The sequence below is a fragment of the Trichoderma asperellum genome, chromosome 4 (assembly GCF_020647865.1).
Source record: "Trichoderma asperellum chromosome 4, complete sequence".
In the NCBI taxonomy this organism is placed as follows: Eukaryota; Fungi; Ascomycota; class Sordariomycetes; order Hypocreales; family Hypocreaceae; genus Trichoderma; species Trichoderma asperellum.
The window spans coordinates 1,573,055-1,600,943 of NC_089418.1; the positions used below are offsets into that span (position 1 = coordinate 1,573,055).

At 52.4% G+C, this 27,889-nt stretch overlaps 12 protein-coding genes across 13 annotated transcripts; 6 read left to right on the forward strand and 6 right to left on the reverse strand.

The window, feature by feature from the left end:
• HEM2 (Aminolevulinate dehydratase) lies at window positions 1-1,938 on the reverse strand. Its single transcript, XM_024911029.2, has 2 exons — window positions 1,276-1,938; window positions 1-1,203 (listed from the first exon to the last, which is right to left on the reverse strand). Exons 1-2 carry the CDS (start codon window positions 1,519-1,521, stop codon window positions 295-297), a joined length of 1,155 nt encoding a protein of 384 aa, XP_024758584.1. The 5' UTR covers window positions 1,522-1,938; the 3' UTR covers window positions 1-294.
• Window positions 1,939-3,087: 1,149 nt separating this feature from the next.
• Window positions 3,088-4,458, reverse strand: TrAFT101_006935 (uncharacterized protein). The gene is made up of 2 exons (XM_024902026.2): window positions 4,163-4,458; window positions 3,088-4,078 (listed from the first exon to the last, which is right to left on the reverse strand). Exons 1-2 carry the CDS (start codon window positions 4,181-4,183, stop codon window positions 3,281-3,283), a joined length of 819 nt encoding a protein of 272 aa, XP_024758585.2. The 5' UTR covers window positions 4,184-4,458; the 3' UTR covers window positions 3,088-3,280.
• A 92-nt stretch (window positions 4,459-4,550) lies between these two features.
• TrAFT101_006936 (mitochondrial 54S ribosomal protein bL17m) lies at window positions 4,551-6,033 on the forward strand. Its single transcript, XM_024910065.2, has 2 exons — window positions 4,551-4,945; window positions 5,065-6,033. Exons 1-2 carry the CDS (start codon window positions 4,730-4,732, stop codon window positions 5,524-5,526), a joined length of 678 nt encoding a protein of 225 aa, XP_024758586.2. The 5' UTR covers window positions 4,551-4,729; the 3' UTR covers window positions 5,527-6,033.
• On the reverse strand, window positions 5,649-9,319 carry UTP25 (rRNA-binding ribosome biosynthesis protein utp25). Its single transcript, XM_024900669.2, has 3 exons — window positions 7,962-9,319; window positions 7,158-7,883; window positions 5,649-7,104 (listed from the first exon to the last, which is right to left on the reverse strand). Exons 1-3 carry the CDS (start codon window positions 8,159-8,161, stop codon window positions 5,802-5,804), a joined length of 2,229 nt encoding a protein of 742 aa, XP_024758587.2. The 5' UTR covers window positions 8,162-9,319; the 3' UTR covers window positions 5,649-5,801.
• TrAFT101_006938 (uncharacterized protein) lies at window positions 8,249-10,333 on the forward strand. Of its 2 annotated transcripts, XM_024904200.2 has the most exons (2): window positions 8,249-8,758; window positions 8,898-10,193. In XM_024904200.2, the coding sequence occupies exons 1-2, from the start codon at window positions 8,651-8,653 to the stop codon at window positions 9,864-9,866; spliced, it is 1,077 nt and encodes a 358-aa protein (XP_024758588.1). In that variant the 5' UTR covers window positions 8,249-8,650; the 3' UTR covers window positions 9,867-10,193. The 2 variants fall into 2 exon arrangements, with proteins under 2 accessions (XP_024758588.1, XP_065984028.1); XM_066127915.1 differs by having other exon boundaries at window positions 8,737-10,333.
• A 1-nt stretch (window position 10,334) lies between these two features.
• On the reverse strand, window positions 10,335-13,718 carry TrAFT101_006939 (uncharacterized protein). Its single transcript, XM_066127916.1, has 6 exons — window positions 13,094-13,718; window positions 12,182-12,993; window positions 11,790-12,125; window positions 11,657-11,736; window positions 11,262-11,596; window positions 10,335-11,200 (listed from the first exon to the last, which is right to left on the reverse strand). The coding sequence occupies exons 1-6, from the start codon at window positions 13,136-13,138 to the stop codon at window positions 10,478-10,480; spliced, it is 2,331 nt and encodes a 776-aa protein (XP_065984029.1). The 5' UTR covers window positions 13,139-13,718; the 3' UTR covers window positions 10,335-10,477.
• A 1,041-nt stretch (window positions 13,719-14,759) lies between these two features.
• On the forward strand, window positions 14,760-15,302 carry TrAFT101_006940 (uncharacterized protein; the record flags this gene model as incomplete). Its single annotated transcript, XM_024910066.2, has 1 exon — window positions 14,760-15,302. One exon carries the CDS (start codon window positions 14,760-14,762, stop codon window positions 15,300-15,302), a length of 543 nt encoding a protein of 180 aa, XP_024758591.2.
• Window positions 15,303-15,352: 50 nt separating this feature from the next.
• On the reverse strand, window positions 15,353-16,241 carry TrAFT101_006941 (uncharacterized protein). The gene has a single exon (XM_024906901.2). It carries the CDS (start codon window positions 16,116-16,118, stop codon window positions 15,495-15,497), a length of 624 nt encoding a protein of 207 aa, XP_024758592.1. The 5' UTR covers window positions 16,119-16,241; the 3' UTR covers window positions 15,353-15,494.
• Window positions 16,242-16,326: 85 nt separating this feature from the next.
• Window positions 16,327-19,261, forward strand: TrAFT101_006942 (uncharacterized protein). Its single transcript, XM_024908542.2, has one exon. The coding sequence runs from the start codon at window positions 16,440-16,442 to the stop codon at window positions 19,011-19,013; it is 2,574 nt and encodes an 857-aa protein (XP_024758593.2). The 5' UTR covers window positions 16,327-16,439; the 3' UTR covers window positions 19,014-19,261.
• A 131-nt stretch (window positions 19,262-19,392) lies between these two features.
• Window positions 19,393-22,422, forward strand: TrAFT101_006943 (uncharacterized protein). The gene is made up of 3 exons (XM_024903402.2): window positions 19,393-21,349; window positions 21,469-21,856; window positions 21,955-22,422. The coding sequence occupies exons 1-3, from the start codon at window positions 19,602-19,604 to the stop codon at window positions 22,024-22,026; spliced, it is 2,208 nt and encodes a 735-aa protein (XP_024758594.1). The 5' UTR covers window positions 19,393-19,601; the 3' UTR covers window positions 22,027-22,422.
• On the reverse strand, window positions 22,072-27,355 carry TrAFT101_006944 (uncharacterized protein). Its single transcript, XM_066127917.1, has 3 exons — window positions 24,409-27,355; window positions 23,026-24,341; window positions 22,072-22,929 (listed from the first exon to the last, which is right to left on the reverse strand). The coding sequence occupies exons 1-3, from the start codon at window positions 25,169-25,171 to the stop codon at window positions 22,864-22,866; spliced, it is 2,145 nt and encodes a 714-aa protein (XP_065984030.1). The 5' UTR covers window positions 25,172-27,355; the 3' UTR covers window positions 22,072-22,863.
• Window positions 27,295-27,717, forward strand: TrAFT101_006945 (uncharacterized protein; the record flags this gene model as incomplete). The annotated part of the gene is made up of 1 exon (XM_066127918.1): window positions 27,295-27,717. The coding sequence occupies one exon, from the start codon at window positions 27,295-27,297 to the stop codon at window positions 27,715-27,717; it is 423 nt and encodes a 140-aa protein (XP_065984031.1).
• Window positions 27,718-27,889: the final 172 nt, after the last annotated feature.

Here is a 27,889-nt window from a genome sequence, read left to right on the forward strand (position 1 = left end):
GTCCAAAGTTGCCACAAGTGCAAATATAGACTACTATTATTTAAGAGAATATAAGAAAACAGTATAATTATACATGAATTTATTTGTCCTCGACATATATTATGTCCTCGCTCTAAAAAGTTGCAAACAGAAGAAGCAAAATGCATACAAAAATGTTACAAATCCCGTTTTTTTAAGATGTCAACACAAGAAAACGCCCGCCTGCTCTTTCTACCCTGGTATTTATTTTGTCTTTTTCCACATTAAAATCCGTAATGAACTGTCCCTTTTTTTTTTCTCTCTCGCGTCCATTATTTAGTTGTCTAGCCAGTCGAGGAAGTTGGGGGTGAAATAGCTGATGACAATGGTCGCGCCAGCTCGGAGGATGCTCTCTGTTGACTCGAAAGCCATGGTCTTGAGATCAAAGACACCGGCCTTGGCAGCGGCGTGGATCATGGAGTACTCGCCGCTGACCTGGTAGGCAGCGATGGGCAGATCCTTGCCGAGCTCCTTGGCATCGCTAATAACGTCGAGGTACTGGCCGGCAGGCTTGACCATGATGATGTCGGCACCCTCGTTCATATCACGAATGATGGCTCGGCGAGCAAGGCCGCGGCCTCCGGGGGGAAGCTGGTAGCATCTGCGGTCACCAAAAGACGGAGCAGAGCCGGCAGCGTCTCGGAAGGGTCCGTACAGACAGCCAGAGAACTTGGCAGAGTACGACATGAGCAGGGTCTTGTGAGCAATTCCCTCCTCGATCAACTTGAGCTTGATAGCACGGATACGGCCATCGTTCATGTCAGAAGGCGCAACACAGTGAGCTCCGGCCTTGGCATAGGCAAGCGCAACATCAGAAATGCGATCAACAGACATCTGGTTGTTCAGGCTGCTGTCGTCCCGCAGGATACCGCAGTGGCCGTGCGAGGTATACTCGCAGAGGCAGACATCGGCGCAGATGAAGATTTGAGGGAAACGACGGAGGATGAGTTGAATGGCCTTGATAACAGGGCCCTCGGGATCATCAGCTGCGCTGCCCAGAATGTCCTTGGTGCCAGGCTTCTGGGGAACACCAAACAGCATGACAGATCGCAGTCCCTTGTGGACAAGAGGCTCGAGGAAAGCCGTCAGCCTGTCGATGCTGACCTGGTACTGGCCAGGAAGAGAGGGCACATGGATCATGTCGTCCTCGCCATCGGTGACGAAGATGGGGTAAATGAGCATGGACTGCAAATGTCACCCAGTCAGTAAAAGGCAGGCGGCTACAGGTATTAATTAGTATTCGCCATGTAAGCTTACCTTTGTCAGCTGGCGTTCGGCCTGCCAGGACCGAGCCAGAGGGTGGAAATATCCTCCGTGCAGCTGGCTGCCAATGTCGCCAGAAATGCTCACGCTGGTGGCCGCCGTGCTGGCGTATCCAGACATGGTGCGAGAGACATGTGATGCGCGGTCGTCGAAGGTCGAGACTGAGGGAGGAGGGCCCGGACGGCGGGCGGCGTTGGGGTCCCGAAGGCTGAGTTCTTGCACGAGGCTGGAGAAGGACATGATGGGCGATGGGATTGGCGTCAATTGAACGGCGGGATGTCTATTTGAGGGGAAAAGGCGGCGGGTCGTGATGGCCAGAGGTGGGACCCGAGGAATTCGAGATGTGAATTGCGTTTAACGGCAAGATTAAAGAGTCGATTCTGCAAAAACCCCAAAGGAGGGATAAAGAATCTTATTTGAGGCAATATCCCCAATGCCAGAAGTACACAAATGCAGGAAAACTGCGGCACGAAAACACAAGTCGCGTCTTGTAGTGAGGAAGAAGGAAGAAAGAGAAACTAAGAGGCGAGGCGGAAAAACGCAAGACGAGAAACTTTTGGGGGATGTAGTCAGATTTTTGTCGTGTGCAGCGGCGTGCTCCGCGGAGGAGAGAACCAAAAACTTCTGGAACAGCCTCGGATGGCGCGCCAATCAGCGAGAAGCGTTTTACAATTACCTGCGCCGAGGCCGTTTTAGCGCTATTTGTTAGTACCTGCTTAGGGGCTTGCCGCTGCGTTGGGGGGGGGCTCGTCCCGCAGGAATCGATTGAATCCCACAGAAGGATCTGCCGCTGGCTGTTGTTCCTACATAATTGCAGCAGCTCCATGTCGTCTTCCTATCATTAAAGAGATGGAGGTGCCCGTGTGTTTTCGCTCAGTACAACGAACCCAGCCGTGCAGCCTCTGGTGCGCAAAACCGGAGGATTCCAAAACGCACGCAAAACGCTTCGGCACCATCCCTCCCTCCCAGCTCTAGCGCTCCCAAATAGCGGACCGCCACTGACACACTGAAACTCTTACCGGCACGCCGGGCTCTGCAAAAACCCAGGCCAGCTCCGGTTGCCGGTGCACTCAATTCCCCCACCGTCCTGCGGGAATACTCGTAGCCAAGGCCAGCGGGCGCCATGCTGCCGGGCTCAGCTGCCGGGATTCGCTCGGCATGCTGCTGTCGCCATCCGCCGAGGAAACCCAGCGCCGCTCAGCTTCTGCGCAGGGTGGTGCTGCAGCATGTACATGATACGGCGCATCAGCGGCCCGCCGGATCGATTCTTTGTCGTCACTCCCGCGGGTGGCCAGTCCCAAACAGGGCAAAAAGAGAATCAAGTGGAAGAACGCTACAAGTACCTAATACAGGCATGCATCATAATGGTAATGCATATTATTAGAATGCAAAGTGATGTAACCGTAATACCAATCGCTCGGCATCTCCCTTTCTGCGCATCTGCCGCCCTCAATACGCCCTGCGCTGCCTTTTTCACCAGCTGCAACCTAGGTAATTCCTCGCTCCACATTTAGCAGCCTAGGCTCATTCTCTGTCTCTCTTTTTTGTGGGTAGCGGCTTTTGCTGGGGAAAATCATACCATGTGCTCTGGCACGAGGAGATGAGTAATTCGCTGCGAGGCCCAATCAACGACACGGGCGTATTATTCGTACATATACGCTATATACGCCATCTGACGATGCAGGGCCACATGCGTATTATCAAGGTATTCGTTTTCGTATAGATACAGCGCCTATCTCACCCACTCACAGCAATGTCGCTACGAACAACAGAACAGTAGTGTTTTTTTTTTTTTTTTTTTACTTTTTCAGATGCTCATAACAGTAGAGGATGTAATAGTAATACATTATAACGTCTATCTGCGCGCCACGCATGAAGATGCACGGATGCTCTCAGCCTGATCAAGCGTCCGTTGGATGGCCATGTTCAGGTTCACCTTTTTGTCATTGTTGGTTTCTTCGCTCTCAAAATTCTCCCTTTAGACCTCCCTTAGACCCTCTTATAATCCTCGCAAGATGGTGTTATCCCGTTGGTCCATAGGAATGTATCTCTCCTTGAGAATCTCTGCCGTTGTCCGTGTGTCTTTTGAAGGCTTCTCGTATCGTTGCTTCAGAGCCTGTTGCACAGGGCTCAGCTGTGACTTCGCCTTGTCGCCTGTCATCTCCTCCACCTGCGCTTCAGCCAGGCCAACAGCCGTCTTGGCCTTGTCCACGACCTCCTTTGCCTTTTCCCGACCCTTCTCCAGGGTTGTGCTAACAATGTCCTTGGCCTCGGCCGCAGTCTCCTCGATGAACTTTTTACTCCTCAGCCTTGCATCCAGAGCCCTGTTCTCGGCATTCATCTCCACGACCTCTGCTGTCTCCTTGGAATGATTGAAAACTCCTCTTGTAGCAGCCGCAATCTCACCACCCGCCTTGTTCTGCGTCCTCTTGACAGGCTCGAGAGAGCGTCTTGCCTTTAGCACCTCCTCCACAGACTGGCCCGTCGCCTTGGCGTATAGGTATGCAATCCTGCTCTCCATGCCCTCTCGCACCTCGTCCCAGTCAGTGTGCTGCACCCAGCGCACGGCGTTCTCAACCTCCGAGTTCCATCGGTTCTTGGCGACCTCGACGGCGGCTTCTCGTTGGGCAGCGGCGACTTCGGATCTGGTGGGGGGAAGCGGCTGCGGGATCGGATCGATGAGATGCTGGATCATCAGCGTCTGCGTGCGAATGGATCTGCTTTGAGCTTCGCGATTGCGCTGGTGCGCGAGGACGGAGAGGTATGCGAGAGAAAGGGTGAGCGTCACGCCACCGGTCTAGAGAAAATCTGTCAGCCCGGCATCGTAGAATTGAGCGTAAAAGAATGCCCAGAGAATAGAAAAATGGCAGAGGCAACTTACAAAGCCGGTTGCGAAGCCCATGTTGGCAAAGTTGGAATGATACGCTTTGTTGCAGGAAGAGAGATATTATTCCCCAGAGGCGTTTTTTCGAGCCAAGGGTGTGAGCTTTCCGTAAAAAGGACCCTATGCGCAGCTTCGCATACTGCAATTGAGCCTCCGCACAGTTCTCCGCAGAAGCAAAAGCTGTGTAGCTTTGCCCAGGACCAAGTTACTGGTAATTTTTCTGGTGAAAACAAGGAAAAAAAGAGTGACGATGCTGCAAAGCTCTGGCGAGAGAATTGACGTAGCTCCGGCCGCTGCCAGCGCAGGAAGTCCAAAAATGGCCCGAGATTCGCCGCCACCAAAAATTCACACTACCGCAAAAAAATTACAGCCAACCAGATCGCAGCCCACCACGAAAGGCTTCAAACTTGCAGTGAGACATTCCAAAGCCTTGCCCAGCCAAGCAAACAGCAACAACCACAAGCCGAAGAGAACAGCCGAAGAAATAACAACGGCCACTTTAATTTTATCTGCTCTTGCGGCTTCACAGCTCTCAATTGCTGCATTAGATATCCCACCTTTGCCATGGCGGGTGGTCTCGTCAAATACCGGCATCTGAGCCGCAAATCGTCCGCCAGACAAGCTCTGCTGCGCGGCCTCGTCACGCAACTCGTCCAATATGAACACATCCAGACCACATACGCAAAGGCCAAGGAGACGCAGCGCCTGGCAGACAAGCTAATAACGCTGGCCAAGAGGAACAATGAGCCGTGCAGGAGATCAGCTCAGGGTATTCTTTATGTCAGTCAAAAATTCCTCTCTTTGCTCTCTCAATACAAAATCGCTGTTGGGCTTGCATTTTCTTCATTTCCAAATGACAAGTCAAATCAATTTAGCTAACAAAATGAGATTAAAATCAGACACCCAATAAGCTTCTACCCAAGCTCTTTGGCGAACTACGAAACCGATACCTATCACGCGAGGGCGGCTACACGCGAGTCGTCCGCACAGAGCCCAAGAACACATACGACCAGGGCGAGAGCGCAATCCTCGAATTCGTCGACGGCAAGAAGGACTCCCGGTTCATGATGACGGCCAAGACCCTCGCGCGGGACCGCATGCTGGGGCGGCCCTCCACGTCGGTGACTCTCCAGAACGTGAAGAAGGTGACCAAGTTCCGGGACGAGAAGGAGCTGGAGGAGATGGTGCACAAGTTTATGATCTTGAGCACCGAGGGCGAGGGTGCGCTGGAGGCCCAGGGCGAGAGCGCCGACTCCGCCAGATTCGCTGAGAAGGAGGGTGCTGCTGCGGAAGCCATGGCGGGAGATATTGTTCCTGAAAGCGCAAAGTCTGCCAAGACAGATGGGGAAGCAAAGAGGTGAAGACGATTATATGATGCATGAAACATGATGGATATAAGCTATGGCAGGGGAAAAGTAAAGGAAGAAAAAAATCTCTAGAATTTTCGGTGCAGCAGCCTTCCGTTGAAGGATAAAAGCACCATGTACAACACAGCATATATCAATGTACAATTTATGTCTACCAATAATGGAATGACCACCTCAGATTGAACATGTATATAGTAAAATTCAACACGCCGAGTTATGTGGTATTACGCCAGCCATTTTCTATCATGTTTGCCGCCAAAGAGCGCATTCTATACGAAATCAAAGGTATCGCCGCGGTCCTGGATCATCTTTCCTACTCTCTTCGACCCAGCCACCCTCTCCAGCTTCATCACATCGTACTTTGAAAAGATTGCCCGCACGGTCCCCTGCCCAGGCTCTATCTTCATGTCCCTCTCGCTCTTAGCCAGGTATCCGCCCGCAATCTCCTTGTAGAAGATGGGATTGTCTGGTAGCCCGTAGAAGACGACTCTCTGCACCCCGCTGAACTGGTATCGTCGGAAGTGGTGAGCTCTCTCCGTGTAGAGCAAGACCTTATGTCGACCGGTCAAGAAGTGAGATCGGGCTCGAGAAGCTTCTCGAATTTCAGTGTACTCAGATATCACGCCAAAGGTGAGGCTAAACACTTCATCGGCAGTAGCGAAATAGTTCCTCACACGGACGAAGTCAAGATAGGAGGGGATAAATATGAGAGTCCCGCTGGTATCTTTGGACCGCTTCACCAGAGATGGAATAATAGTTGAAGTAAAGTATTCAAACCTGGCTTCGGGATCCTTCTCCACGGTATTTGATTGGAATCGGGTAAACGTCTGCTTGATCTTGACACCCAGTTGACCAAGAACGCCAGGGTACTCTGGCTGTAGTCGAACTCTTCCAGCCCAGTTATGGCAGTATACTCTCTGAAGCTCTGCCAGCTCGGGGGTGTTGAAGGCAGATAGAATGACTGTCTGCCGGTAGTATTTTGCCTCATCTTCCAGATACCAGTTGCGGACACGACTAAAGTCACAGTCGTGGGCATCCTTGGGCTGAAGGTTGAGGTGCTCAAAGATGTGCTCAACGTGCTCCCAGTTCTGCATCAACAGAGCATCAGCTTGGTCCATGACAACCATCTCAATGGAACTGAGGAAGTCAAAATCTGGCTTCTTCTTCTCTTCCTCGGATCCCATAGCCATACGAAGGCCGAGAGGGCTAGCGAAGAGAATATCAGAGCTATAGAACTGCGCAAAGTACTTGATTGTCTTGCGTGTAAACTTGATGCCGATACGGAACATGTCGTCGTCGTTACCACCAAACAGGTCCTTGAAATCGGCAGGCCGATCAGCACCAAAGGTTTCGTCGCTCTCAGTGTAGGACTCGTTGAAACGCTTAAAGTTCTCTTGTTGATCGGGTTCAATCAAGTCTTGAATCACCTTCATAATCTGGGCGCATGAGTTTCGAGTTGGTAAAAGAAACAGGACCTTGGGCCTTGTGAAGCCTTGGTCTCGAAGCTCAAGTTCCGAATCATCGCCAGCTTTTGAAAGCTTATAGTTGTTCTTAATTACCCTATCTCGAGTCCTGTAACAGAATTAGCGTTATAGTCTCTCTCAATCCGCCTGGACTAATCTTACTTGAATATGTGGTTCAGCGCATGGAGGCAGACGGTCTGTCGCATTTTGTGCGAGTTCTCTACAGACCGGTCGCAAAACAAAATGTCTTTGTAACCGAATAGCAAAGGCGCAAATGCCTTTTGTGCTGCATCAAGACTGCTCATCTTCTCCTTTGCTGTTTCTCGCAGTTTCTGCTTCAGCTTCAGCCCCCCAAGTCCCGATATGGGCTGGGGGATTGGCTCAGTGCTGTTGGTGTCAGGAGAGACAACAACTGCTCTCCAAGGTTGTATCATAGCCCGACTTGTAGTCCATTCTCCCTTCTTCGCCGCGGTTACTGCTGGCGCGCTTGTTTGTTGGTCTGGATTTGCGAAATGGGCATCAAACGGATCCGTGGCATCAATCTCGTCTTCTGAGTCGTTTGCATCATCTTCAACGCCTCCAGTCTCGTCTTCCCCTTCTTCCCCCTCTTCATCAGCTTCGTCAATGTCCTCTCGCTTAGGATCGGATTCTTCCTCTTCCTCATCTTCTGATTGCTCTTGCGTGGGGCTTGGGCTCCGGCTCGAGGGTTCGGCATGTGTAATCTTTCTCCGTTTAGCGCTTGGCGCACTTGATGCGCTCGAATCGTGGAATTTCTGCATCAGTGCCATATATGGCCGTGCGGTAGCTTGTTGCTCGTCGTCATCTGAGGCTACATCGTTGAGCGTTTCGTCTTCCAAGTCTGAGGCGTCGGATCCAGATCCGCTCTCACTATGGCCAAAAAAAAAAAAAAAGTCTTGTCAGTTACATGTCTAGCAGATTCAAGTAGTAGAGCCAAGAATGACATACTCATCTTCCTCGGCATTTTCAGCCAGCCGAGCAGCGTCAAATTTTCTGTCGGGGCCCCATTGACTGAACTGTCTGCCTCTTCCTCCTCTGCCTCTGCCTCTTGCTCCACCTCTTGATCCGCGACCTCTGAAACTTCCACCTCTTGGGCCACCTCTTGAACCACGGCCTCTAAAGTTTCCGCCTCCTCTTGGGCCTGCCATGGCAATATATCGCAGAGAAATAAACCCGACTGTAAAGCCAAACCAATGCACAAACGCTCTCTCAAGGAAGCGAACTGCACCACGAGGCAAGGTAGGAAAAAAAAGTTGGATTGAAGCTATCAGCCTTGCATGAAATTACGGGTCTGTTTCACCAGCCACACCATGGTGGGGTAAAGCTGCTCTGCGCCACGCAGCCTTATCGCAAAGCAGCGCATTTTGCCAATTTTAGTGCGCACAACCCCAGCACCGCCCGCCAAAACCGTAAATCACAAAATCGGCGAAATTTAGAGGACTGTCGTCGACGAGTGAAAAAAAAAGAGGCGAGGACACACGCCAAAACTTCCACGCCGGAGCCACTCTTTTTTTTCCTTCTCCCCCCCTCCCCCTTCCCACCCCCCACTCTTCGACCTTTTACATCTTAGAAGAAAAAGAAAAACTAGTCCTTCGACATCTCTTTGCGTTGTCGAGACATTTTTCTTTTCGCCCAGTATGGCTGCCGCAACGGAACGGTTTTTGCACCTCGCTCGCCCGCTGGCTCACACCAACGTCGGGCTCCAGACGAACATTGCCCCGCTTACCGTCCATATCCAGCCCCAGGTATATATGATCCTGTCACGATGGAGCGTCCGCGGAAGAGAGATTCCCGGGAGGATGCAAAGAGGAGGGAGTTGAGGGGGGCAAAGGGAAACTCACAAGACAAGTTCAATGGCTGATATATCGCTCTTCCGGCTTCTAGGCTGTCCTCTCCATCCTCGACCATGCCGTCCGACGCGACATCCGCGAAAACTCGCAGTCCACCCGGGTCATTGGCGCCCTGGTAGGCACCCGTTCCGAAGATGGAACCGAGGTCGAAGTTCGATCCTGCTTCGCCATCCCCCATACCGAGGAGGAGGACCAGGTTGAGGTCGACGTCGAATACCAGAAGAACATGCTGGCCCTGGTCCTCAAGGCTGCGCCCCGCGAGTCGCTACTCGGCTGGTACACCACCTCGCACGAGCTCAACAGCTTCAGCGCCCTGATCCAGAACTTCTTCGCCGCCCCGGACACCGGCACCTTCCCCCACCCCGCCATCCACCTCACCATCTCCACAGAGCCCGGCCAGGACATCGAGACGAGATGCTACATCAGCGCCCCCGTCGCCGTCAACGCCGAGCGAGCTGCCGAGAGCTGCCTCTTCATCCAGGTCCCCCACAAGATGCTCTATGGAGACGCCGACAAGAGCGCCCTCGAGGCTGTCGCCAGCGCCCGCGACCTCGAGTCACGGAACGCTCCCCTGGTATCAGATATCGAGAGCCTGGGCCGATCTATCGAGCAGACCATCAGCCTTCTGGACCGTGTCAGCGAGTGGGCCAACGGCGTATTAGATGAGGACGAGGAGCCCAACAACGCCCTCGCACAGTACCTCATGGGCGCCCTGTCTCTGGCCCCCAAGGTCGATGCTTCTCAGATCGAGCACGACTTCAACAACCACATCCAGGACGTCCTCATGGTCAGCTACCTGGCCAACACTATCCGAACTCAGATCGATCTTTCCCAGCGATTGGCAACTGCCAACCTGGTCAGCAATGAAAAGGAAGAGGGTAAGAATGACGGCGAGAAGGGTGCCCAGCGCGGAAACAAGCGCGGCGGACGTGGTGGCGGTAGAAGCGGCGGTCAACAACGAGAGCCCCGAGAGCCCCGAGAGCCTCGGGAGCCCACCGAGTAAGACGAAAAGGGAAGAAAAGAAGGATAGAGGGGCGGTTATCAATAGCTGTGTAACTGTCGTTTGGTTTATAATTTTCCCTTTGCATCTGGGCAATTGGGCCCTATAAGGAAAAAAGGTCCTATAAAAAAAGCGGAAATGTTGAAGGGGGGAATAGGAAGCATGCCTGAGGCGTCTCGGGATGGATGGGTGGGAGCGAATTTGGACGTGCATTGCGACATTGTCCCAACAATACACCTACACGCGAACGCAGTATCATCTTGGCGTTGTGGTATGCCAAACATAATTTTGGCACTTGAGATATTAGATATGAATATTGATTCGTCACGCAATTCTCTATCTGGTCCTACATAGAGACATGATTTATTCTTAATGTGATGTAATGTCTAGCACTTGCTTTATAGCCTCCAACTCGCTCTTCATCCGCTGCAAGTATTGAAAGAAAAGAGTGAGTAGAAAGGAGAAGGGTCCAAAAATGAAAAAAAAAAAGGAGAAATAGACAAAGTAGAAACCAATCTTCCTTCCCACCGTTAAAACGCCAAAGTATTTTTTGCTCTAAATATGCCATATGCGCCGGGGGCCTCCAGCAGGCCCCGAACACCTGAAGATGCTCATTAAATTCCAGTAGCTGGCTTCTGTGGCAGCGTTGCTGGATTACCGTAAGCAGGTAAATGACTACTAGTACTAAACATTTGATTCGGTCCCTGAGGGATATTTGCTCGACCCGAAACATGCACCTGCTGGTTCTGGAGTATATGCTGGGGTTGTGGGATATGTTGCAGGCTTTGCATTGCCGGCATATGCTGGACATGAGGCGGAGCGACAAGAGGGGGTGGGGTATGGTATGCAGCAATGGAATTGTTCGAGCCTTGTCGAGCCATGTTATATCCACCAGCATATGGATGAGGTGGCATCGCGGATGGGTATCCGCCGTAGGCTAGATGAGGAGTCCCGATTTGTGGACTGCCGTGGTGAGATCCCGGCGCCGTAAAGGGCGGCTGGAGCGGCTGCATAGGTGGTGGCATCCCGTTCGACCCCGGCACAAAAGACTGTGTCTTGGGGTTGAAAGCGTGATTCCTATTGTAGCTTCCAGGGATTGGATGCTGGCTCTTGGGATCATGAGGGTTTATATTTGCCGGCAGTTGCCCAAATGCGTACGGAATTCCACCCTGCGCAGGAGGGCCGCTCGGAGTAGGTCCTCGAGGCGGATAAGGTGCGGGACTGAACCCAGGTTGCCAGTTAGGTGGAGGAGCACCAGGCAAGATGGGCGAGCCATATGCTGTCATCGGGCTCCCATTTGGAGGGTACCGTTGCTGCACAGGCTGCGGCGCATACGGCTGGAATAAGTCAGTAACTGAAACTTGGTTTTGCGTGAAAGCAACAAAATGTATCACATACCTGGGGCGGAGTTGGATAAGGCGCATTTGGCGCCATTCCTTGCGCCGCAGGGTAGCCAGGAGGCTGCTGGTTGTACGCAGTGGCCACCTGGGCAGGGTAAGATGGAACAGGCTGCGAGTTAAACTGTCCGTTCGCGGGAGGGACAAACTGATTAGGTGGCTGAGACACCCATGTCTGTTGTTGAGGCCCCCAATAAGGCGCGTACTGGCGCCTAGAATCAAAGCCATCTGTATCATCACGCCGCTGTTTGACAGGCTTTGCCTTTTTACTGGCAGTAGACCTATTGTTAGCAGAAACGGAGCTTGCTCGGGACACTCCATATTCGCCATCTGCTTCTGATGAAAAGGGTTAGCTGTTGAGTTCCGACTTATTCAGGCATTCGGGGCTATACTAACCAGATGGTGTCTCTTCAGAGTTTCCGAAAATTCGCTGTCTAGCGAGTTTGTACATCTCTTCTCGCTCTTCTCGAGACAACCTATAAACGAGTTAATGGCCTGCCGCATGCAATATTCGACAACAATGACATACTTTTGACTGATGAGCGGCTGTTTATCTTTGGAATCGCTGCCATTCTCCGAAGTAGTCTTGGAAGCTCCAGCGCTGCCGCTGCCACCCTCCTCATCTTGCCCTCGACGCATGATCTTCCTTGGCAAAACTGCTGGCGGGGGAGTGCTACTAGTTGAAACAGTCGTTTGGGGTATCATTGTTGCCAGAGACGGCGGCACTCGACAGAAAGGCGTTCTGAAGATGCGAACAGAGCCGATATGGGGCTCAAACGAGTGCGTCATATGGTAGTAGTCGGCTAGCTTATGGGTCAACATCCTACAAAACGAATTCGACGGGGGAAGATCCATGTATGGCTCTCTGTAGTATCGGTTAGTAGAGTTGTTTCGCTTTAGGGGGAGGAGAGGGGAACTTGCTTTGAATCCTGGACGAAATCGATGACATCTTTTTCCAATCGCAGGAGGAAAAGCCTGTCTCTTGGAGCCGCTAACGCTTCGAGGAGTTTATCATCGGGGGCTTGTCTGTAAATAACATTCAGGGCGTCCGATGACCCGCTCACGCTTCTCAATGCGTTCTGTGCTGGTTGTTCTGACGATGTGCTCTGGGGGGTCAGGATGCCATGTCCGTGACCTCCAGCTACTGGCTGCGCTAGTCGCCGATCCGGCATATCTCCCAGCTGTATGCCTCTAGCTCTGGCAGCAAGGTCTGAACTCATGCGTGAGCCAGCAATCAGAGATCCCCGGATCGAGAAAGAATCGTCATCCTCGGCGGCAGCTTTAACGCTGGCACTGTCATCCGGGCGGAGAGATTCTTTTTCGTCAAGGGCAAACGTGGTTCCAGAAGTGATGCTTTTCCCATCCAGGCTAGGAGGCTTAGTACCCAATTCTGAGCTGGAATCAGCCTTCTGGGAATCATCAGATCCACTAGCTCTGCTGAATACAGCTTGAGATCGAGCGGCAGCAGATGAGTTGCTACCATCAACAACCAAGCTGGGAATATTTGACCCAAGACTAAGGTTGTTAAGCGATGCCGCCACCTTCTCCATGGCCCCAGGAATATCAGTTGGTAATGGGTTCGCCGACTGGGGCGACGAGAGAGCCGGCGGCGGAGACTGGGTGGGCTCGCCAGCAGGAGACAGCGTATTGACACCTGCTTGATCCTTTGGCGACATCTTCGATCGGCTAGGAGACGAATCTGAGGGGTTTTCTAGTGCTGCAGACGCAGCTATCTGCAAGTGGAAGATTATTGGTCAGTCCCTCTAGGCTTCCCCCAATGACAGAGTATCTAAAGATGTACGGCGCAAAATGGCCGGCTTGAGGCACACTTACATTTGCAAAGGAGCGTTTAGGTAAGTCGGAAGGAATTGTCGCCATATCAGTAGGTATTCACGGCTCGAAACGACTTATTCGAAGCCCAATGGTTGGTATATAACAAGGCAGAACGCAAGGCGGAGAAGGAACGTTTTTTAATCGATCGTGGGCGCCGCAATCCAAAAGGCACCCGACCAAGTGCGCCGAAATCGAGCGAAAGCGGGTGAGAAAGACAGTAGACAAGACAAGATCAAGAAGCAGAATCAATGGGAACGAGCCAGGAGATCGAGAACAGAGTGCAGGTGCTCATTGTCGTAACAGGAAGTACATTGTTCGTCTAGCTGGTCATGTCTTGGCGAAACGAGCAAGGCGAATCAAGATTTTTTTTCGCAGCGGTCGGTTCAAGGGCCCGGAGAGGCGTAATCGCGGGCTCGGATTCACCTGGCAGCCTGGAAGGATATTCAGTCAACAAGGCCGCTGCGCGCGAAGAGCAAAATGGAGTAATGGCCGTGCGAGCCAGGCGGATGGCAGGACTTTCTTGTGGAGGGGTGTTCCCAAAAAAACGAAGTTATCCCTGAGAGGGGTGAAATTTATGGGTTTGGCTGCGGAAGGCGGACTTACAGCGACAGGTTGCTTAGTGGCTCCCCCAGCGCCTACGGGACAGACTCTGACGAGCAGCAAGCAGATGTGAGCGCCAAAGTCGCAGTTCACGCCGATGTCATCGGGGTGAGGACGACAAGGCTCTGGAGAGGACACTGGAGAATCTGCAGTTACAAATCTCAGAGGAGAGCTCAGATTGTCCTAGCGCCGGCAGATTCCACCCAGCCTGCTACGGAACAATAATGTGTATCTGTGCTGCTGACTAAGGCGAGTGTCTTGGGACGAGACAGGAACAAGCCGCCGAAAAATTCTGTGCTGCACGGTGTTTTACTGTATAGATTTAGGATCTCAGCGGCTGCTTTCTCTTCCAAGTGCTTGGCACTCTGCACAGTATTGGCACATAGCCGGGATCACGTGCTTCGCTGCGGTCTGAGACCAGCTCCCTCAGCGCTTAGTAGGACTCGCGTGCGCGCTGAGCCAAAGCAAAGGCCACTGTAGAACTCCCTAGGCATACTCCCATAGTAAAACCAGACGATCCTGGACAAGATTCAAGTCCCTCCTCATTCAACTTGAAACGCCCTGATCTGCATCACCCCAATCACAGCCATCCATTCATTTTCACACAAGGCATTTATACGATTTTTCTTGATGTTCGCGTACAGAGGACGCGGAGGACCTAGCAGGTCAACTCCGGCCAATGTTCAGTGCCAAAAATGCTTAAAGCGAGATATGTACCATGCATCACTCATGAGATGACGTTGCCTAGCTAACACACTCAGCACGGCACTATTCATACGAATGCAAGTCATCAACACAGGAACGACCATACGTTTCTCGTCCTTCGCGTTCACAGCAGCTTCGCAATCCTAAGCTTGTTCCTAAACTGACAAGTGATACTCCCAACCCCCTAGAAAAGAAGTGGGTATATTTACAGCCTCTAAATTATACATGTGCTCCTTTATATCAAGATGAGCAGATCACTAACATTACCACAGGAAAGGTGTTGCGGATGAGGAGCTTGCCAAATTAGAGGCTGAGCGGGAAAGAAAGCGAGAGCTCGAGGATCGCGAGGATGAACTGCTAGATGCAAGTTCTAGGCGCCAAAGGTCCGTCTCATCTCACTCAGTCTCAACCATCTCAACAGACGCCTCAAGAGATTCTCGTTCTCCACCACCTGGACGGAGAACTAGGTCTCCTGCCGCCAAGCGACGAGATCATAGCCCCAAGTCTGCCACCAATCGCAGTTACAGCGCAGACTCCGCTAGCGATCGCAGTTATAGCCGAAGCCCGTCACCTCCGCGACGACAAAGGAGTTCAGTATCACGCGATAGCAGATCCCCTTCGCGTGAGGATACTCAGGGAAGTGATAGAAATCGATACGGGCAGCCCTCTCATGCTCGGAGAGATGACGTCTCGCCCCCTCGGCAACGGTACGACCCAGGGCCAGAGAGACGCCATGGCAGACGGCGGGGTGATTCAAACTCGCGATCAAGGTCGCCACAGCGAGATGACCGGCCGTATCGAAGGCGAGATGATGACCACCAACCGCGTGGCGGACGCCGTGGTGGCCGTCATCAAGGACAAGGGAGGATGCCTCCTAGAGAAACGCCCCGAGAGCGAAGTCTGAGCCCCTTCAGCAAGCGGTTAGCGTTAACCCAGTCTATGAACACGGGAGGAAGATAGCAGGGTATCTTTATTTATTGTCCAGGAGTAAATAATAGCCGTAATGCCCAAAAACAAAACAAACTCCGGCCCATGCCATAGCAGGAATAAACATAAGTAATTACATACAGTGCCTCCAGTTCTTTTTTGGTATCCTTTATAAGCCCATCGACTCTTCCTCCTCACGTTCTCTCTGTTCTTCTTCCTGCTCTTCTTGTTCACGGACCCTAAGTCCCTCGACGAGAGCGATGCCGTCGACCCCAGCAGCGTCTCCATCTAGATTTCCACTGTCGACACCTGCAGTCTTCTGGGCTGCCTTCTGCGCACCCATAACTCTTTCTCTGACCAATTTTGCAATTGCATTATCCGTCCGCGTGTTCAGCAGTTCCATCTTTTGGTCCAAATTTCGTTTCAGATCCCAATTCGGCTTCTTGGGTTGCAATTTGAAGAGATCCAAGCCCTTGTCGTCTTCTGCCTCTTTGGCCGCTCGTTCTCGAACATCGGCTTCCACCTCTGCAGCTTGCTCTTCCAATGTAGGCTTTTCTAGGGCGAGAGTCGGCGGCGCATCAAAACCAAGTTTAGGGCCTCTTGTCTCTGGATCATAGTTTCGGCCAGAGAGATGTAGTGTCGTAACGTCAGGCTCCTCTGGCTGCGATGCATCGCGATCACCTTCTGGAGTGGCGACCTCGTCGGTAGGCTGTTTTCTTTTGAGGCTTTTGAGCTTTGCAAGACGCGCTTTTCGCTCATCTGCAGCGGCGCTAAGGCTGTTGTGCGAATTCATATTGTGACGCCGTTGTTATAACGCGCGGAATGCCAACATCAATTCAAAGAGTCGAGGTTCCTCCAGCGATTGGCCGTGGAAAAGCGAATTGAAGCTTGGTGGGGCGGCGTTGCTTGAGGTGCAGCCAGGGCCACATGCCGGATTTTAGCGGCCAAGTCAACCAGGGTCGTGCTAAAATATTCTTTGCGATAGCCTCCAGCGAACAACTTTCATCGACACAATCCAGCTCAGCTTGCTGAGATCGTCAAGTCAGCAAAACCGCAACTCGCAGCAGTGCACGATGCGGACTGCTGGCCGTGTACCGGCCACTAATTCTTCAAAATGCCAGCGGCACCCATGGTTCGCGCCGGCTTCCTGAAATGCAGGTGCTTAAGGATACCCTCCTCGTCTGCTACTCTTCTTCGACCAATCTCCCAATTCGCCGCAAGACCCTCATTACGACAACTGAGTTCTGTAGCGCAAACCGTACCGCTCAATAATGTCCGTCCATTCGAAAACGACAATGCGCCTCTCAGGCCGCAATATCTCACCTCCTATCTAAGCCCGCAAGAAACTATCGATATATCTGCCAATCCTGCAGCAGTCAGTGATGGAACGAAGAGTCGTGCTGTTTCGGACATGTCACAGTCGAAGCACCGGACTAGTCGACTAGCTGGAAAAAACATTCAGCAAAATCGACCGGCATCGAACAAATCTAGACCTCGCAAGCGAATGCCCAAATCCGAGTCCCTTGATGCTCCAGAGAAACCTTATTTTGTCAGAAAGAGGCGTTATATGATCACCAATAACAGAATAAATCACTTTTCCAGGTCTAATGCGCAGCATACCGAACAGCTCTCTCCTGTAGACGAAAAATCACGGGCGGCATATAGAGAGTTGCAGAATTTGCGAGGCATGCATTCGCAATGGGGCTACATTCGACATCGGCATCCTGCTTCTGAGCTCCAGTCTGCCCGGAAAACTTTTACGTTTTGGAAGACCAAGTTTTGGAAAGTCTCGAGACCAGACAAGCCAGAAGTGCCAAAGGTGCCGTGGCCATGGCGAGACAATGCAAAGTGGCTCTTTGAACTTAATGATGCCCGCAGTATGCAGCAGGCATGGAAGAGTCTCGACATGGAAAGTCGTGGCAAGCAGTGGCCTGTGGTTATGATTTCAACGTTGGACCGCTGCCCTGAAAAGGCACATATGGTGCTGGAGGCTACTCTGGACCCTTTACCGCCTGGATATGCTATCAACGACGTGCTTCTGTTCATTGCGCAACGCTTGCGCATTAGCAGTATTAGGAATGTTCGTGAGCGAACTATCAAGGCAGAAGAGATGCTAGAAATTGTGGCGAAAATTCTCGAAGACGCCCCTGCCGGCCATGTGCCCCTTGGGCAACGAACAGCTGGTCTGCTTGCAAGCAAGCTACCAAGTGACCAGGCTAGTGAGCTCTACAGTATGTTGCAGAGGGCCAACGTCAAGCTACACCCAAATACCCAATTGCAGTTTGCAGGAAAGTTGGCAGGAGATATGGCACATAAAGATGCAGCGTTTGAAATTCTAAAGGGGCTGGCCGAAAGCGGAGTTGATCTCAATGCACCCAGCCCTTCGAGCACCATCACTACGCTGTTGCATTGCCGGATAACACATGGCGGCTTGTCAGAAGAAAAGCCGGCCTTTTCACCCAAAGATGCCCTGGAGTATTTCATGGGTAAAGGTTTTGTACCCAACGTCATCAATGCTACCGCCTTCCTCGATTCTCTATGCCAGCAGGCAGAAGTTGACGAGGCCATACGACTTGCCTTGCTGTTCTCCGAGTCTGGCGTTCAGCTGGATACAAAAGCTTGGTCAACCATCTTCAGAGGTGCCAAAGGGAGCCTCAAGGTAGAGAATGTGACAAAGAGCCTCGAAGTTGCTAAAGCAGCCAATGTGCCCTATGTGGATGTGCTCAACAACGCGCTTCACGCCGTTTTCTATTTCGCAGAAATGGAATCCCGCGAGAAGGGATTCTCCGCACCTTGGATTTATCCATTGTTTGGGCCGATGCTGCGAGCGTACGCCAACAAGTTTGAACTAGAGCCTTTGCAGTGGTGGCTTCCCGACTCTTTGCCTCTGATCCTAACGCAGACAACGGGCAATGACGGCGAGAAATTTGATAGCAACCGGCCGCGACGGTGGGAGTTCCTTCATACAATAGTCCCTCTAACTGAGAAGTTCTTTTCCACTCCAAACGTTGGCCCGAAAATACAGCCTAATCCAACGACAATAGCAATTATGCTTAGGGCCTACATTAAGACTCTGCAGCACCCTTACGATCTTATGGCTTTCTATGTCTTTTTCAAGGCTCGGCTTGAGGAGCAAAAAGACTTTGCCGCTCAGCTCATCAAAGATCAAGGCAGTTTGATACATGATACTATAATCATGACTATGATGGAAAGGCGTGGATTATCGCGGCCTGCGCTGCAAGTTTTCGGAGATATGCTAAAAGATCACGTACAAAGAAGCGTGTCAAAGGCCACAGAGGGAAGCGGTTCGGAGCCAAATGATGGCCAAAATCGCACTACTCCTGTCCATCCACCTCCAGGTCTATGCACATTCAGCATCCTTGTGCGCGGTCTACTGAACGGTGGTGATCGAATTCTAGCAGAACAAGTCATCCAGGTGATGAAAGAACAAAACGTCGAACCCAACCTTGTGACGTGGAATACCCTGACGAAGGGATACGCGACGATGCAAAATATCAACAAGACGGTATCTACCTTGCAGGACATGGAGGCAGCGGGCTTCAAGCCAGACGTATTTACGTTCAAGGCGTTTGGGAAGCTGAAGAATCAGGGTCGGGCATTAGAGATGATGGAAGGTATCATCGACACGAATAGACAAAAGATGGCGGGCGAGGATCTGTATGAGTAATGTGGCATGTAACTGTACAATTTTTTCGGCATTATCAATGGAGGCTAAGAGGTGCCTTGGAGTTTTTTGTTGCTTTTCAACGGCGGGATTGCAAGATACAATGGAGTGGAAGGCAATTGGAATACCAGTGTGACCATGACGGCTATGAATGAAAATATGCTCCAATCTATCGAATATAGACAAAGAATTAAACAAGCTAGAGTGTTTATCAACTTTGAGATTTAAAATGTGCATCAATTATGCTCTTCTCCCGTCAGTGCAGTATTTGGGGTGCAAAGAGCGGATAGTGCAAGCCCTCGGACATACGGACTAAGAGGACTTATATCCTTATACTTCTGCAAAGCCGTCGATGGGCTGATTGAACGTTCTCTGAATCACCACAACTCGCTCACTTTACTGTAATAGAATCACCGACTCACCACTATTCTCTCATAAAACGTCAATTGAGAGAAGGACAAAAAAGAACACCAACAGGCCCCCGGCACCGTCGCATCTTGTTGTCTCTTATCTCTTCCATCTTTCATCTCACTTCACAAGTCCAACGTCAAGGACAAGCTCACGCAACCCTATTCGACAAAGCCCTCTTCGATGCCCGACCCAGGCATCTCCCAATTCACCTCCGTTTTTCGCGCCACCGATTCCTACCGCGTGAAGCGATCCCGCCCAGCCGTCTCTTGCACGGCCTGCCAGCGACGCAAGTCTAGATGCGATCGCCAGCATCCATGCGGCGCCTGCGAGAAGCGCGGCGTGGGTGGTGCTTGCTCGTACGGCCCAGCAGCGGCGGCGGCATCTTCGTCAACGGCTGAGAATAGGGCAGCCGGGCGTGGCAGTAGCAGCAGCAGTAGACAGGATGTCCAGCTCAAGCTCAGCCAGCTTGAGCAGATGGTGAGAGGGCTGGCTGAGAATCGCTTCGCAAAAAGGGATTCGGCTCCGTGCGATGGTCTACGCCCTGGAGGATATGACAAAGAGGAGCTGGAGACGAACTACCACGGGGCTACTTCGTGGACTGCGCTGGTGGAGGGCATCCGCGATATCCAGGACGTGTTGGCGGCGGATGGAGAGCCAGACTATGCTGATGATGGCGCAGAGGCGACAGAACCAGAGGTCGTGCTGGGAGACGTGCCGCCCATCACCATCAAGGAAGTCGTGGAGAGCTTGCCGTCGAGGAAGGAGGCCGATCGGCTCATCATGGCGTACTTCAGAGCAAAGTTCGTTGCCGTCATCTTTGTCCACACGCACCAGTTCAAGCGTCGGTACGATGCTTTCTGGACGGATCCCTCCTCGGCCGACTTCCTCTGGATCAGCATCCTGTTCTCCATCCTCAGCATCGGCACAATGATTGCAAACACCAAAGAGCCAGACACAAAATCCTCCACATCGTCGACATCGGCATCGTCCTCGCCCTTCGTGGTAGGGCCCGACTCGCGCTTCTACATGACAAAGGCCGCGCAGTGCCTCGTCGCAGGGCAGTACTTCACGGGGAGGCGCTTCTCCGTCGAGGCCCTCCTCATGCACGCCCACTCGCGCAACGTCCAGAAACTGGATTCCGACTCGTCATCGTGGTCTCTCTACGGCCTTGCTGTGCGTCTGGCGCAGAGGCAAGGGTATCATCGGGATGCGGCCAAGGTGTCGAGCAACAGGGCCATGACGCCCTTTGAAGCGGAGATGCGGCGCAGGACGTGGTTTGTAATACAGTCAACGGATCTGCTGTTCTCGTTCCAGAATGGCATGCCGCCGATTATCACAGAGGATGTCTGTGACGTTGATCATCCTACGAATCTCACGGACGATGACTTCGATGAGGATACCGTCTCGCTGCCTGCTCCTCGTCCACCGACAGATCCCATCCCCGCCATCGCTTGCATCACGAAATCAAAGCTCTGTCGTGTCATGCGCCGTGTGGTTCGCCACGTCCTCGCCGTCACTCCAGCTCCTTACGCCGAAACACTGGCCCTCAATCAAGAACTTCAAGAGTGGCATGATTCTGTGCCGGCCTGTCTGCGCATCCGTACCATCCGCAACACGGCCTTTACAGATGCTAATTACACAATCATGCATCGCCTAATGCTTGAGCTGATGTATCTCAAGAGCTTGTGTATCCTCCATCGTCCGCATCTGACACTCCATAAGCATGACGCCGAGTATGACGCCTCAAGGCGGATTTGCAGGGAGTCGGCGCTCGCGATACTGGAAATACAGGCAGAGCTCGATATGGAGACTGCAGCGGGGGGGAGGATGTACGAGGACAGATTCATGGTTTCGAGTCTGACGCTGCATCATTTCTTGCTCGCAGCCATGATTATGTGCTTGGATCTCAGCGAGTCTACAGATATAAGGTGAGCGAGCCCTCATTTATACAAACTTGGCCTCCCCTTCTCTGGGTGCCAAATAACGTACAGACAGACAGACAACAATGCTAAACAAAACATCTTTAAATTTTTTGTCCCTTTTTCAGCCCCAAAGACAGGACCAAGCGCATAACCACCCTCCGCACCGCCTATTCCATCTGGTCTGCCCGCCGCACCACCTCCATCGACGCCCTCCACGCCTCCAGAATACTCGGTGCTATTCTCAACCGGATCGATCCCCCAGGCATCGGCGCCTGTGCAAGCTCTTCCGGCCAAATGACCAACACCCCAAATTCTTCTTCTCTTCTCCAAAATTACGGAAGCGTTTCTACAATGTCGGAGCATGCGATGCCGCAGCAGCAGCCGTTGATTCTCAATGGCAGCGATATCCCGGCTTATGGCCTCACAGACGACATGCCGTTTGGCGATTCTGAAGCCGGTGATGCCATGCTTAGTTTCGAAGAAATGTTTGACGACACGAATATGTTTGATTGGGTTCGTAACTGTCTTTGTTCCTTTTCCCTGCTTTTGTTGCCCTTGCTATGTTCCCATCGGTAGATCTAACGCTCAACTTCTCCTTTTGCCAAAAATAGGGTTCCTTCGACCAGTATATCCAGTCTGACTCTAGATCTTGGAGACAATTCTTCTCCGGTACCAGCTTATAGTGCTCACTACATACTATCACTCGATCAATCGTTACAATAATAAAAGGGAGCTATAATCCTCTGGGTTGTATATTTCACAATAATATATAGGGTTCTTAATCTCGTCCACGAGGAAAAAAGAAAAAGAATAAAGCAGAATAAACCCATCGTGGTAGGCGTTCAAGCAGACAAGCGTCTCCCGAGAAAAGCAAAATAAAAAAAGTCAAGTGAAAACCGCAAAGCTTGCTTAGATGACCCCATTAGGCACATTATCCATATCCAAGTCCAGCCACAAAATACAAATGATCCCTAATGTTCTCCTTTCTCAGAGGCATAGTTCGACAGAAGACACACACATAGATAGAGCAGCACAAAATAATAGCAACACAAAACTAAGGGTACACACAACGCTAATCCAAAATAAAAAGAAATAAAAGTCAGTTAAAATATTTCCATCACATTCCCCCAACCAAGGATTCTCCTTTGTATAAAACGCGTCAAAAGCCAAGCCCAGCTAAGCTATCATATATATATATATATATCCCTTATGAGTTTGCCACTCCCAAGTTTCCATACCTGCCAACGTGTCCCGCGAGGTGCCACGTACATGTCATTAAAACGTAAACGCCAACACAAAAACTTTTACTCTTCTTATAAAAAATATCGCAGCGCATGGGAAATAGAAAGAAGTGCCATCCAAGGTAATAAAACAAGTCAAAAGAGACAAATGAAAAAAAGAGAAGCAGGTGCAAGTTTGCGTAATTATGCACACAGATTTCCGGTAAACGCGCGCGCACGCTTGGGTATCATAACACTAGATGCAAAAGCATGCGCCCCAAGGAAAACAGACGATTGAGATTAAGACGCAATGCCACGAAGCACGCGTGCAGGGTTTCCAGCCACGATAGTGAAGGGAGGTACATCCTATGAGATAAGTTTTCGTTAGCACTCGTGTATTCTGTTTTCACAATAGGGGAAGGGGAAACCAATGAATGGTGGCAGAAAGGGACTATGGCAGACCTTTGTAACAATTGATCCGGCTCCTACAGTGCTTCCCTTGCCAATGGTCCGGCCAGGCAAGATGATGGCACCGCCACCGATCCAGCAATCTTGCTCTATGATAATGGGCTTTCCAATCTGCGGCCCTTGTCCCCCTTGACGTTTCTTCGGGTCGGTAGGAAGGGAGGCAGTGAAGACGCTGACGTTGGGGCCGATGACACAGTTGTCTCCAATTCTAACTTCACAAACATCGTTGATTGTGCAATTGCGTCCAATGACAACGTCATTCCCGATGGAGATGTTGTACCCATAATCACAGACAAAAGGCGTTTCGACAATACAATGGCGGCCGACCCGGCCAATGTTTGTAACTGGAGACGCGATGGTGGGAGACACGCGGACGGGATCGCGAGGCTGCAGAATCTCGAGGAACAGACGCGCCCGCTCTTCGGGAGAAATACCATTCGTAGGAGGCGTCGTGAGATTGTTGAATCTCCAACAGGCAGCGGCGCATCGCTCTCGTTCGAGGCAGAGCTCCTTATCGAATGGATAATAGTGCCTTCCAGCAAGCATCTCTTCCTTCTGGGTTCGTCGAGGCGGGAACTGTGAGTGTGAGAGTGCAAGCTGCGCAGCCATCTGTGCGTTTGAAGTTGCAGGAGGCTGAGGGCGGGGCGTCGGGCTGTTGGTCCTTGTTGGATGCAAGATGTTGATCTGTGGCAGATGGTTGCCAGGGTGAGGCGTTTCAGGCTCGGCTCGGCTCAAGTCGTGCAGCGGAGGCACTCGTTGATATTCCTTTGCCATCCTCTCTCCAAACGGCGGCGCCTGGGTATTTGCGCTTACAGGCGTGGGGAAGACGTTGGCAGGAGTATAAGGTAATGCAGAGAGCTTGTTTTCCGGGCTCGTCACAGATGCGCTCGGGATGGTCGATGCTGTTAGGCGGTCATCATCCGAAATGATTATTGGTCGGCTCTGCGGAGGGTCTATCCTGAGAGGCTGGCCGCGGTAATGGTTTAACGACTCTCGTTTTACTGGCTGGGGTCCAAAGGGGGTTTGCATTTGGCCCGGTGCAGGTCCAGGTCCAGGCCCAGGCGCTGCGGCCGGCTGTGGGGGCGGTTGCGGTTGAGGCTGCGGCTGCGGCTGCGGTTGAGACTGTGGTTGAGACTGTGGTTGAGGTTGCGGTTGAGGTTGCGGCATGCCATATGCACCAGGAGGCACGTAGCTTGGGTCTTTGGATTCGAGTGGAACTGCAGCAGCCTTGTTGTCTGGTTTTTGCCAGCCTGGCCCCCTCTGTGGTGGATAGCCCGCACATATAAATCCACCCCGAATGCAGTTGATGCCTGTCCAATCATCAGTATAAGGCTCGCACGCAGAATGGAATTAAAGGGCTCTTCGTCCAGGACTTACACTCAGGCTTCTGCTCGTCACACTTCTTCTTTCTCCTGCGGCACGTCAGGCAACCCGTTTTCGTACGGTTACTGAAATTTCGCTTCCGCTTCTTAGGATCGTGCTGCAAAATGGAGTCCCCTCTGTGGTCGCTATATGAGCCTCCATAAAGAATTGATCGATCATCAATGTCAGGACTAGTGTTGGTGTAGTCACTGTGATCCATTTGGCTCGTGGCCCGTCTCAAAGCTTCACCAATCTGCTCTTCCGTGCTACCTTGCGCTGAAATTGCCGAGTTCTGCTGAGTGTCATAGGGATTTCTATCATCCCGAGCTTGATGTGAGTACCAAGCCTCCTTATCACGCTCCCGCTGCTCGTCACCGTAGGGCCGGTAGTCTCTCTGAGGGGTCCCGTAATGATCACGATCAGCGTGTGGCGGAACAGTTGCAGTATCCGGGGTACGCTCCTGCGTTGGAACTTCTCTCCGAATCTCGACAGATGCCGAGCGCTTGCGCTTGTGCGAGCCCTCGGGTTCTGGAGGATAGGTTGCAACGTGTATCGTCCTCTCTACGCTTCCAGGCGTCCAGGAATCTCGCTGAGTGTCTCGCTGAGTGTCCCGTTGAGGCGTTGCTGTTGCCGCCTGTGGATCGGGGGCAGCCGATGTTGGAGCAGCTGACGCTGAGCTAGCGAGGCGTTCATCTGTGAAAGAGCTCTTATCACCCGGCGCCGCCGGAGGTTCTGTCAGTTTTGATGAAGCGCCATTAAGCGCGGTGAAGGTAGACATGCTGGTGCGGTGTTAATGAACAGCCCTGAAAGGCCCTACAATACTGTCGACAAAAGAATATATCGAGCTCAGCCAGGCCGGGTTTGAGAGTTTTTGGATTGGGCAATTATTGGCGGTAGTTATATTGGGGTCTGAGTAAGCCGTCCTGCGTTGAAGACCAATGGTAGTGGGTTGATAATGTTGTTCACCAATGTGACTGCCAATGAATGAACGACTTGCAGACTATCAAGTCTCTCAAATCACAGATGCCAGGCAATAAAGAGCACTGAGCTGAGCTTTACCGAAAATCTCGGGCAAGTGAGACTATGATGGGTGGGATTCCGAAAGGGCGCCACTACCTATGCAGCGATATTCATCCACACCCCAAATGAGGAACCCAAACGATCAAGACGCACGGTGAAAAGTCTGGAATTTGCCAAACTCTCGCTCCCAAAAAAATAAAGAGGGCCCGTCGTCACCGTGATGGTGAAGTGAGTGCAAAACTGGCCGCTGGCACAGTAGCTGAGAGCGAGAGCGCGAGTCGCGCAAAAGCGAACGAGTGAGCGAGCGAGCGAATCCGAGCCGACTGCAGTCCAATGCAGCTCGATCAACAGATGCTCGTCCTTTCAGATCCTCCTCCGCCAAAATTCGATGAGACGGCCAGATAGCGCAAGCCGTTTGACGGCCCGAGTCCAGAGAGTTTGCTGCGTGGACGTTGTAGTGGGAGGTGAGAGAATGTGTCGAGGCGGAAGAGCTGGGGGCTGGTTGAAGGCTCCAAGGTCGCGCTTGGGGGGCTTAGGTAGCTTTTTTTTTTTTACACGCGCGATTATGCTGCGCCTGCTAGGCTAGGGGGGGTGGCTGCTTCAGCGCAGAAGCCAGCTGGAGGCGTGTACCTGTACCCCGAAGTGTGGGAATTTTACTTTCGTAATTACTTGGCGGCGCAGTGCGCGGGTGCGATGCGATGCGTATTAGTCGTAATGGCAGGACAGGCTCATGAGCACAGATTCTCGAGTGGTTCAGCAACTATCGCCGGCGATAGACTGGGAGCGGAATCGCGAGTAACGCAAGGCTTTGAGGGAGGATAGGCGATGCAGGCGGGAAGGCTGAGCAGCAGAGCAACAAAGGGTAGAGCGCAGGCAGGCAGCAAATAAGCAACGCTGTGCAGGCTCTCGAAGAATGGGGAACGGAAAGGAGGGAAGGGATAGGAAAGGAAAGGAAGAGAAATGGAGAGTAGAAGTTCGCGGATCAATCAGCTCAAAAGACTCGCGGGGGGGGGTCTGGAGATATTGGGTCACCCAGAAGGCCATTCGAGGGCGAGGCGAGAAACACGCATCCACGCTCAGACAAGAGACGTGGAAATGTCCCGAGATGCGCCTGTGGAAAGCGGCTCTTTTCGACGCATGTACATGTACAGTACCTGTGCCCGTACAGATACACAGAGTGACCAGGCCGCGACGAACCACTAACAGGCAAAGCACCGTCCAAGGGCGTGCGTGCGTGCATGGAGCTCCCCATACTGGTGCAAGGCATGGCGTATTGGCAGCCCGGAGGGAGCACCAAAAGGACGCACATGATAGCTTCCACGGCCTGGGGATGGCGACGGCCAAATGACATGCTGTAGCTACGACCAGTCAATACTTTTGCAATGCCGTGCCGATCGCTCGTCCAATCCAGGGGGCACCCCCCTGCGGCGTTGTACGGATAGGCTCTCCGCGCAAGAGCAAGAGTGCGGTGAATGGAGAAGGGATCTCAGCCAATGCTTGATCCATGGAAACGTGGGAGGCGTGAAAGCTAATAGGCGGCGCTTCTCGCTGGACCCAACCGAGTGCGCCAACGCCTCGCCCAGAGCGACAGTCGCCCGTTGCATGTCGCAGTCCGTCCTGCTAGTACAAACCTAGCAGCCCTGGGTCTGGCTCCCTGGTTCCTGGCAGCCACCGCGTGTGGCAACAGCCCAAAGCCACAGCGGCCTGCCCAGGCACGGCAGCAGAGTTCGCCTACTGCGCTGCCAAACTGCGCTACCCAACACCAAGTGCGCCTGTGCTTGGAGCAATGCACAAGTGTATGCGCGCGAAGGCGCAAGTGTGGGTGGATGCCCCAGGAGCCCTCCGAACACCAGGCCCATCCGTGTAAGTGGGTGTGATGCGATGGCTGGCGTGCGACAAAGCCGGCGAGACGGATACGCAGCGCTGGAGGCGGCAGTTTTCGGTAGCACTCAGTGCCAGAAATGGAAGCCAGAAGGGAGCGGCGTTCCACGACCAAGAGGGGGGTCTGCTCCAGACTCCGTGCTGTGGCTGCACCATCATGGCACAGACGAGATCCTGCTACTGTACCAGTCGGCAGCTTATACTCCAGCCAAGTCGCTTGATCGCCAAAGCATACGGTGCCGTGGAGGCAGTCACGCCGCTTTCTTAGCCGTCTTCTCGAAGACGCAATACCCGGACATCCGTGGCTCAGCCTGCTCCCACGCACGAAAGCCCAGCACCGTCCTGGGTGCACGCCGGCGCAGAATCCAGTCTGAATTATCGCTCCAACAGACAGCTCTGGCAGCGGGTAGCAAGGGGGTCTAGCCGTGACATGTCCGTCGTTTGGCCTCTTCCCCCCCACTCCATGTCTCTGCTCTCAGTGCTAAGCTTTGCAGGGCCCTGGAGAGATTCGAACCTGACGTAGCAGCAGCAGAGCAAGACCTTTCGCAGACGAGACCTTGCAGGTACCGCTCACGATTCGCCCTGCGGTGGAGAG

Excerpts from the sequence above, each read along its gene's own strand:
- TrAFT101_006942 (XM_024908542.2), top strand. The coding sequence starts at position 16,440 with ATGCCAGCGGCACCCATGGTTCGCGCCGGCTTCCTGAAATGCAGGTGC.
- UTP25 (XM_024900669.2), bottom strand. The coding sequence starts at position 8,161 with ATGGCAGGCCCAAGAGGAGGCGGAAACTTTAGAGGCCGTGGTTCAAGA. Across the intron at positions 7,884-7,961 it reads GAAAATGCCGAGGAAGATGA|TGAGAGCGGATCTGGATCCG; the intron begins GTATGTCATTCT and ends TTTTGGCCATAG. Across the intron at positions 7,105-7,157 it reads GCGCTGAACCACATATTCAA|GACTCGAGATAGGGTAATTA; the intron begins GTAAGATTAGTC and ends ATTCTGTTACAG.
- HEM2 (XM_024911029.2), bottom strand. The coding sequence starts at position 1,521 with ATGTCCTTCTCCAGCCTCGTGCAAGAACTCAGCCTTCGGGACCCCAAC. Across the intron at positions 1,204-1,275 it reads CCGAACGCCAGCTGACAAAG|TCCATGCTCATTTACCCCAT; the intron begins GTAAGCTTACAT and ends TGACATTTGCAG.
- TrAFT101_006935 (XM_024902026.2), bottom strand. The coding sequence starts at position 4,183 with ATGGGCTTCGCAACCGGCTTT. Across the intron at positions 4,079-4,162 it reads TGGGCTTCGCAACCGGCTTT|ACCGGTGGCGTGACGCTCAC; the intron begins GTAAGTTGCCTC and ends GATTTTCTCTAG.
- TrAFT101_006939 (XM_066127916.1), bottom strand. The coding sequence starts at position 13,138 with ATGGCGACAATTCCTTCCGACTTACCTAAACGCTCCTTTGCAAAT. Across the intron at positions 12,994-13,093 it reads CTAAACGCTCCTTTGCAAAT|ATAGCTGCGTCTGCAGCACT; the intron begins GTAAGTGTGCCT and ends TTCCACTTGCAG. Across the intron at positions 11,597-11,656 it reads CTCTGAAGAGACACCATCTG|AAGCAGATGGCGAATATGGA; the intron begins GTTAGTATAGCC and ends CCTTTTCATCAG.
- TrAFT101_006936 (XM_024910065.2), top strand. The coding sequence starts at position 4,730 with ATGGCGGGTGGTCTCGTCAAATACCGGCATCTGAGCCGCAAATCGTCC. Across the intron at positions 4,946-5,064 it reads CAGCTCAGGGTATTCTTTAT|ACACCCAATAAGCTTCTACC; the intron begins GTCAGTCAAAAA and ends GATTAAAATCAG.
- TrAFT101_006941 (XM_024906901.2), bottom strand. The coding sequence starts at position 16,118 with ATGAATTCGCACAACAGCCTTAGCGCCGCTGCAGATGAGCGAAAAGCG.
- TrAFT101_006938 (XM_024904200.2), top strand. The coding sequence starts at position 8,651 with ATGGCTGCCGCAACGGAACGGTTTTTGCACCTCGCTCGCCCGCTGGCT. Across the intron at positions 8,759-8,897 it reads CCGTCCATATCCAGCCCCAG|GCTGTCCTCTCCATCCTCGA; the intron begins GTATATATGATC and ends TCCGGCTTCTAG.
- TrAFT101_006944 (XM_066127917.1), bottom strand. The coding sequence starts at position 25,171 with ATGTCTACCTTCACCGCGCTTAATGGCGCTTCATCAAAACTGACAGAA. Across the intron at positions 24,342-24,408 it reads TGACGAGCAGAAGCCTGAGT|GCATCAACTGCATTCGGGGT; the intron begins GTAAGTCCTGGA and ends ATGATTGGACAG. Across the intron at positions 22,930-23,025 it reads CCGGATCAATTGTTACAAAG|GATGTACCTCCCTTCACTAT; the intron begins GTCTGCCATAGT and ends CTTATCTCATAG.
- TrAFT101_006943 (XM_024903402.2), top strand. The coding sequence starts at position 19,602 with ATGCCCGACCCAGGCATCTCCCAATTCACCTCCGTTTTTCGCGCCACC. Across the intron at positions 21,350-21,468 it reads AGCGAGTCTACAGATATAAG|CCCCAAAGACAGGACCAAGC; the intron begins GTGAGCGAGCCC and ends TCCCTTTTTCAG. Across the intron at positions 21,857-21,954 it reads ACACGAATATGTTTGATTGG|GGTTCCTTCGACCAGTATAT; the intron begins GTTCGTAACTGT and ends TGCCAAAAATAG.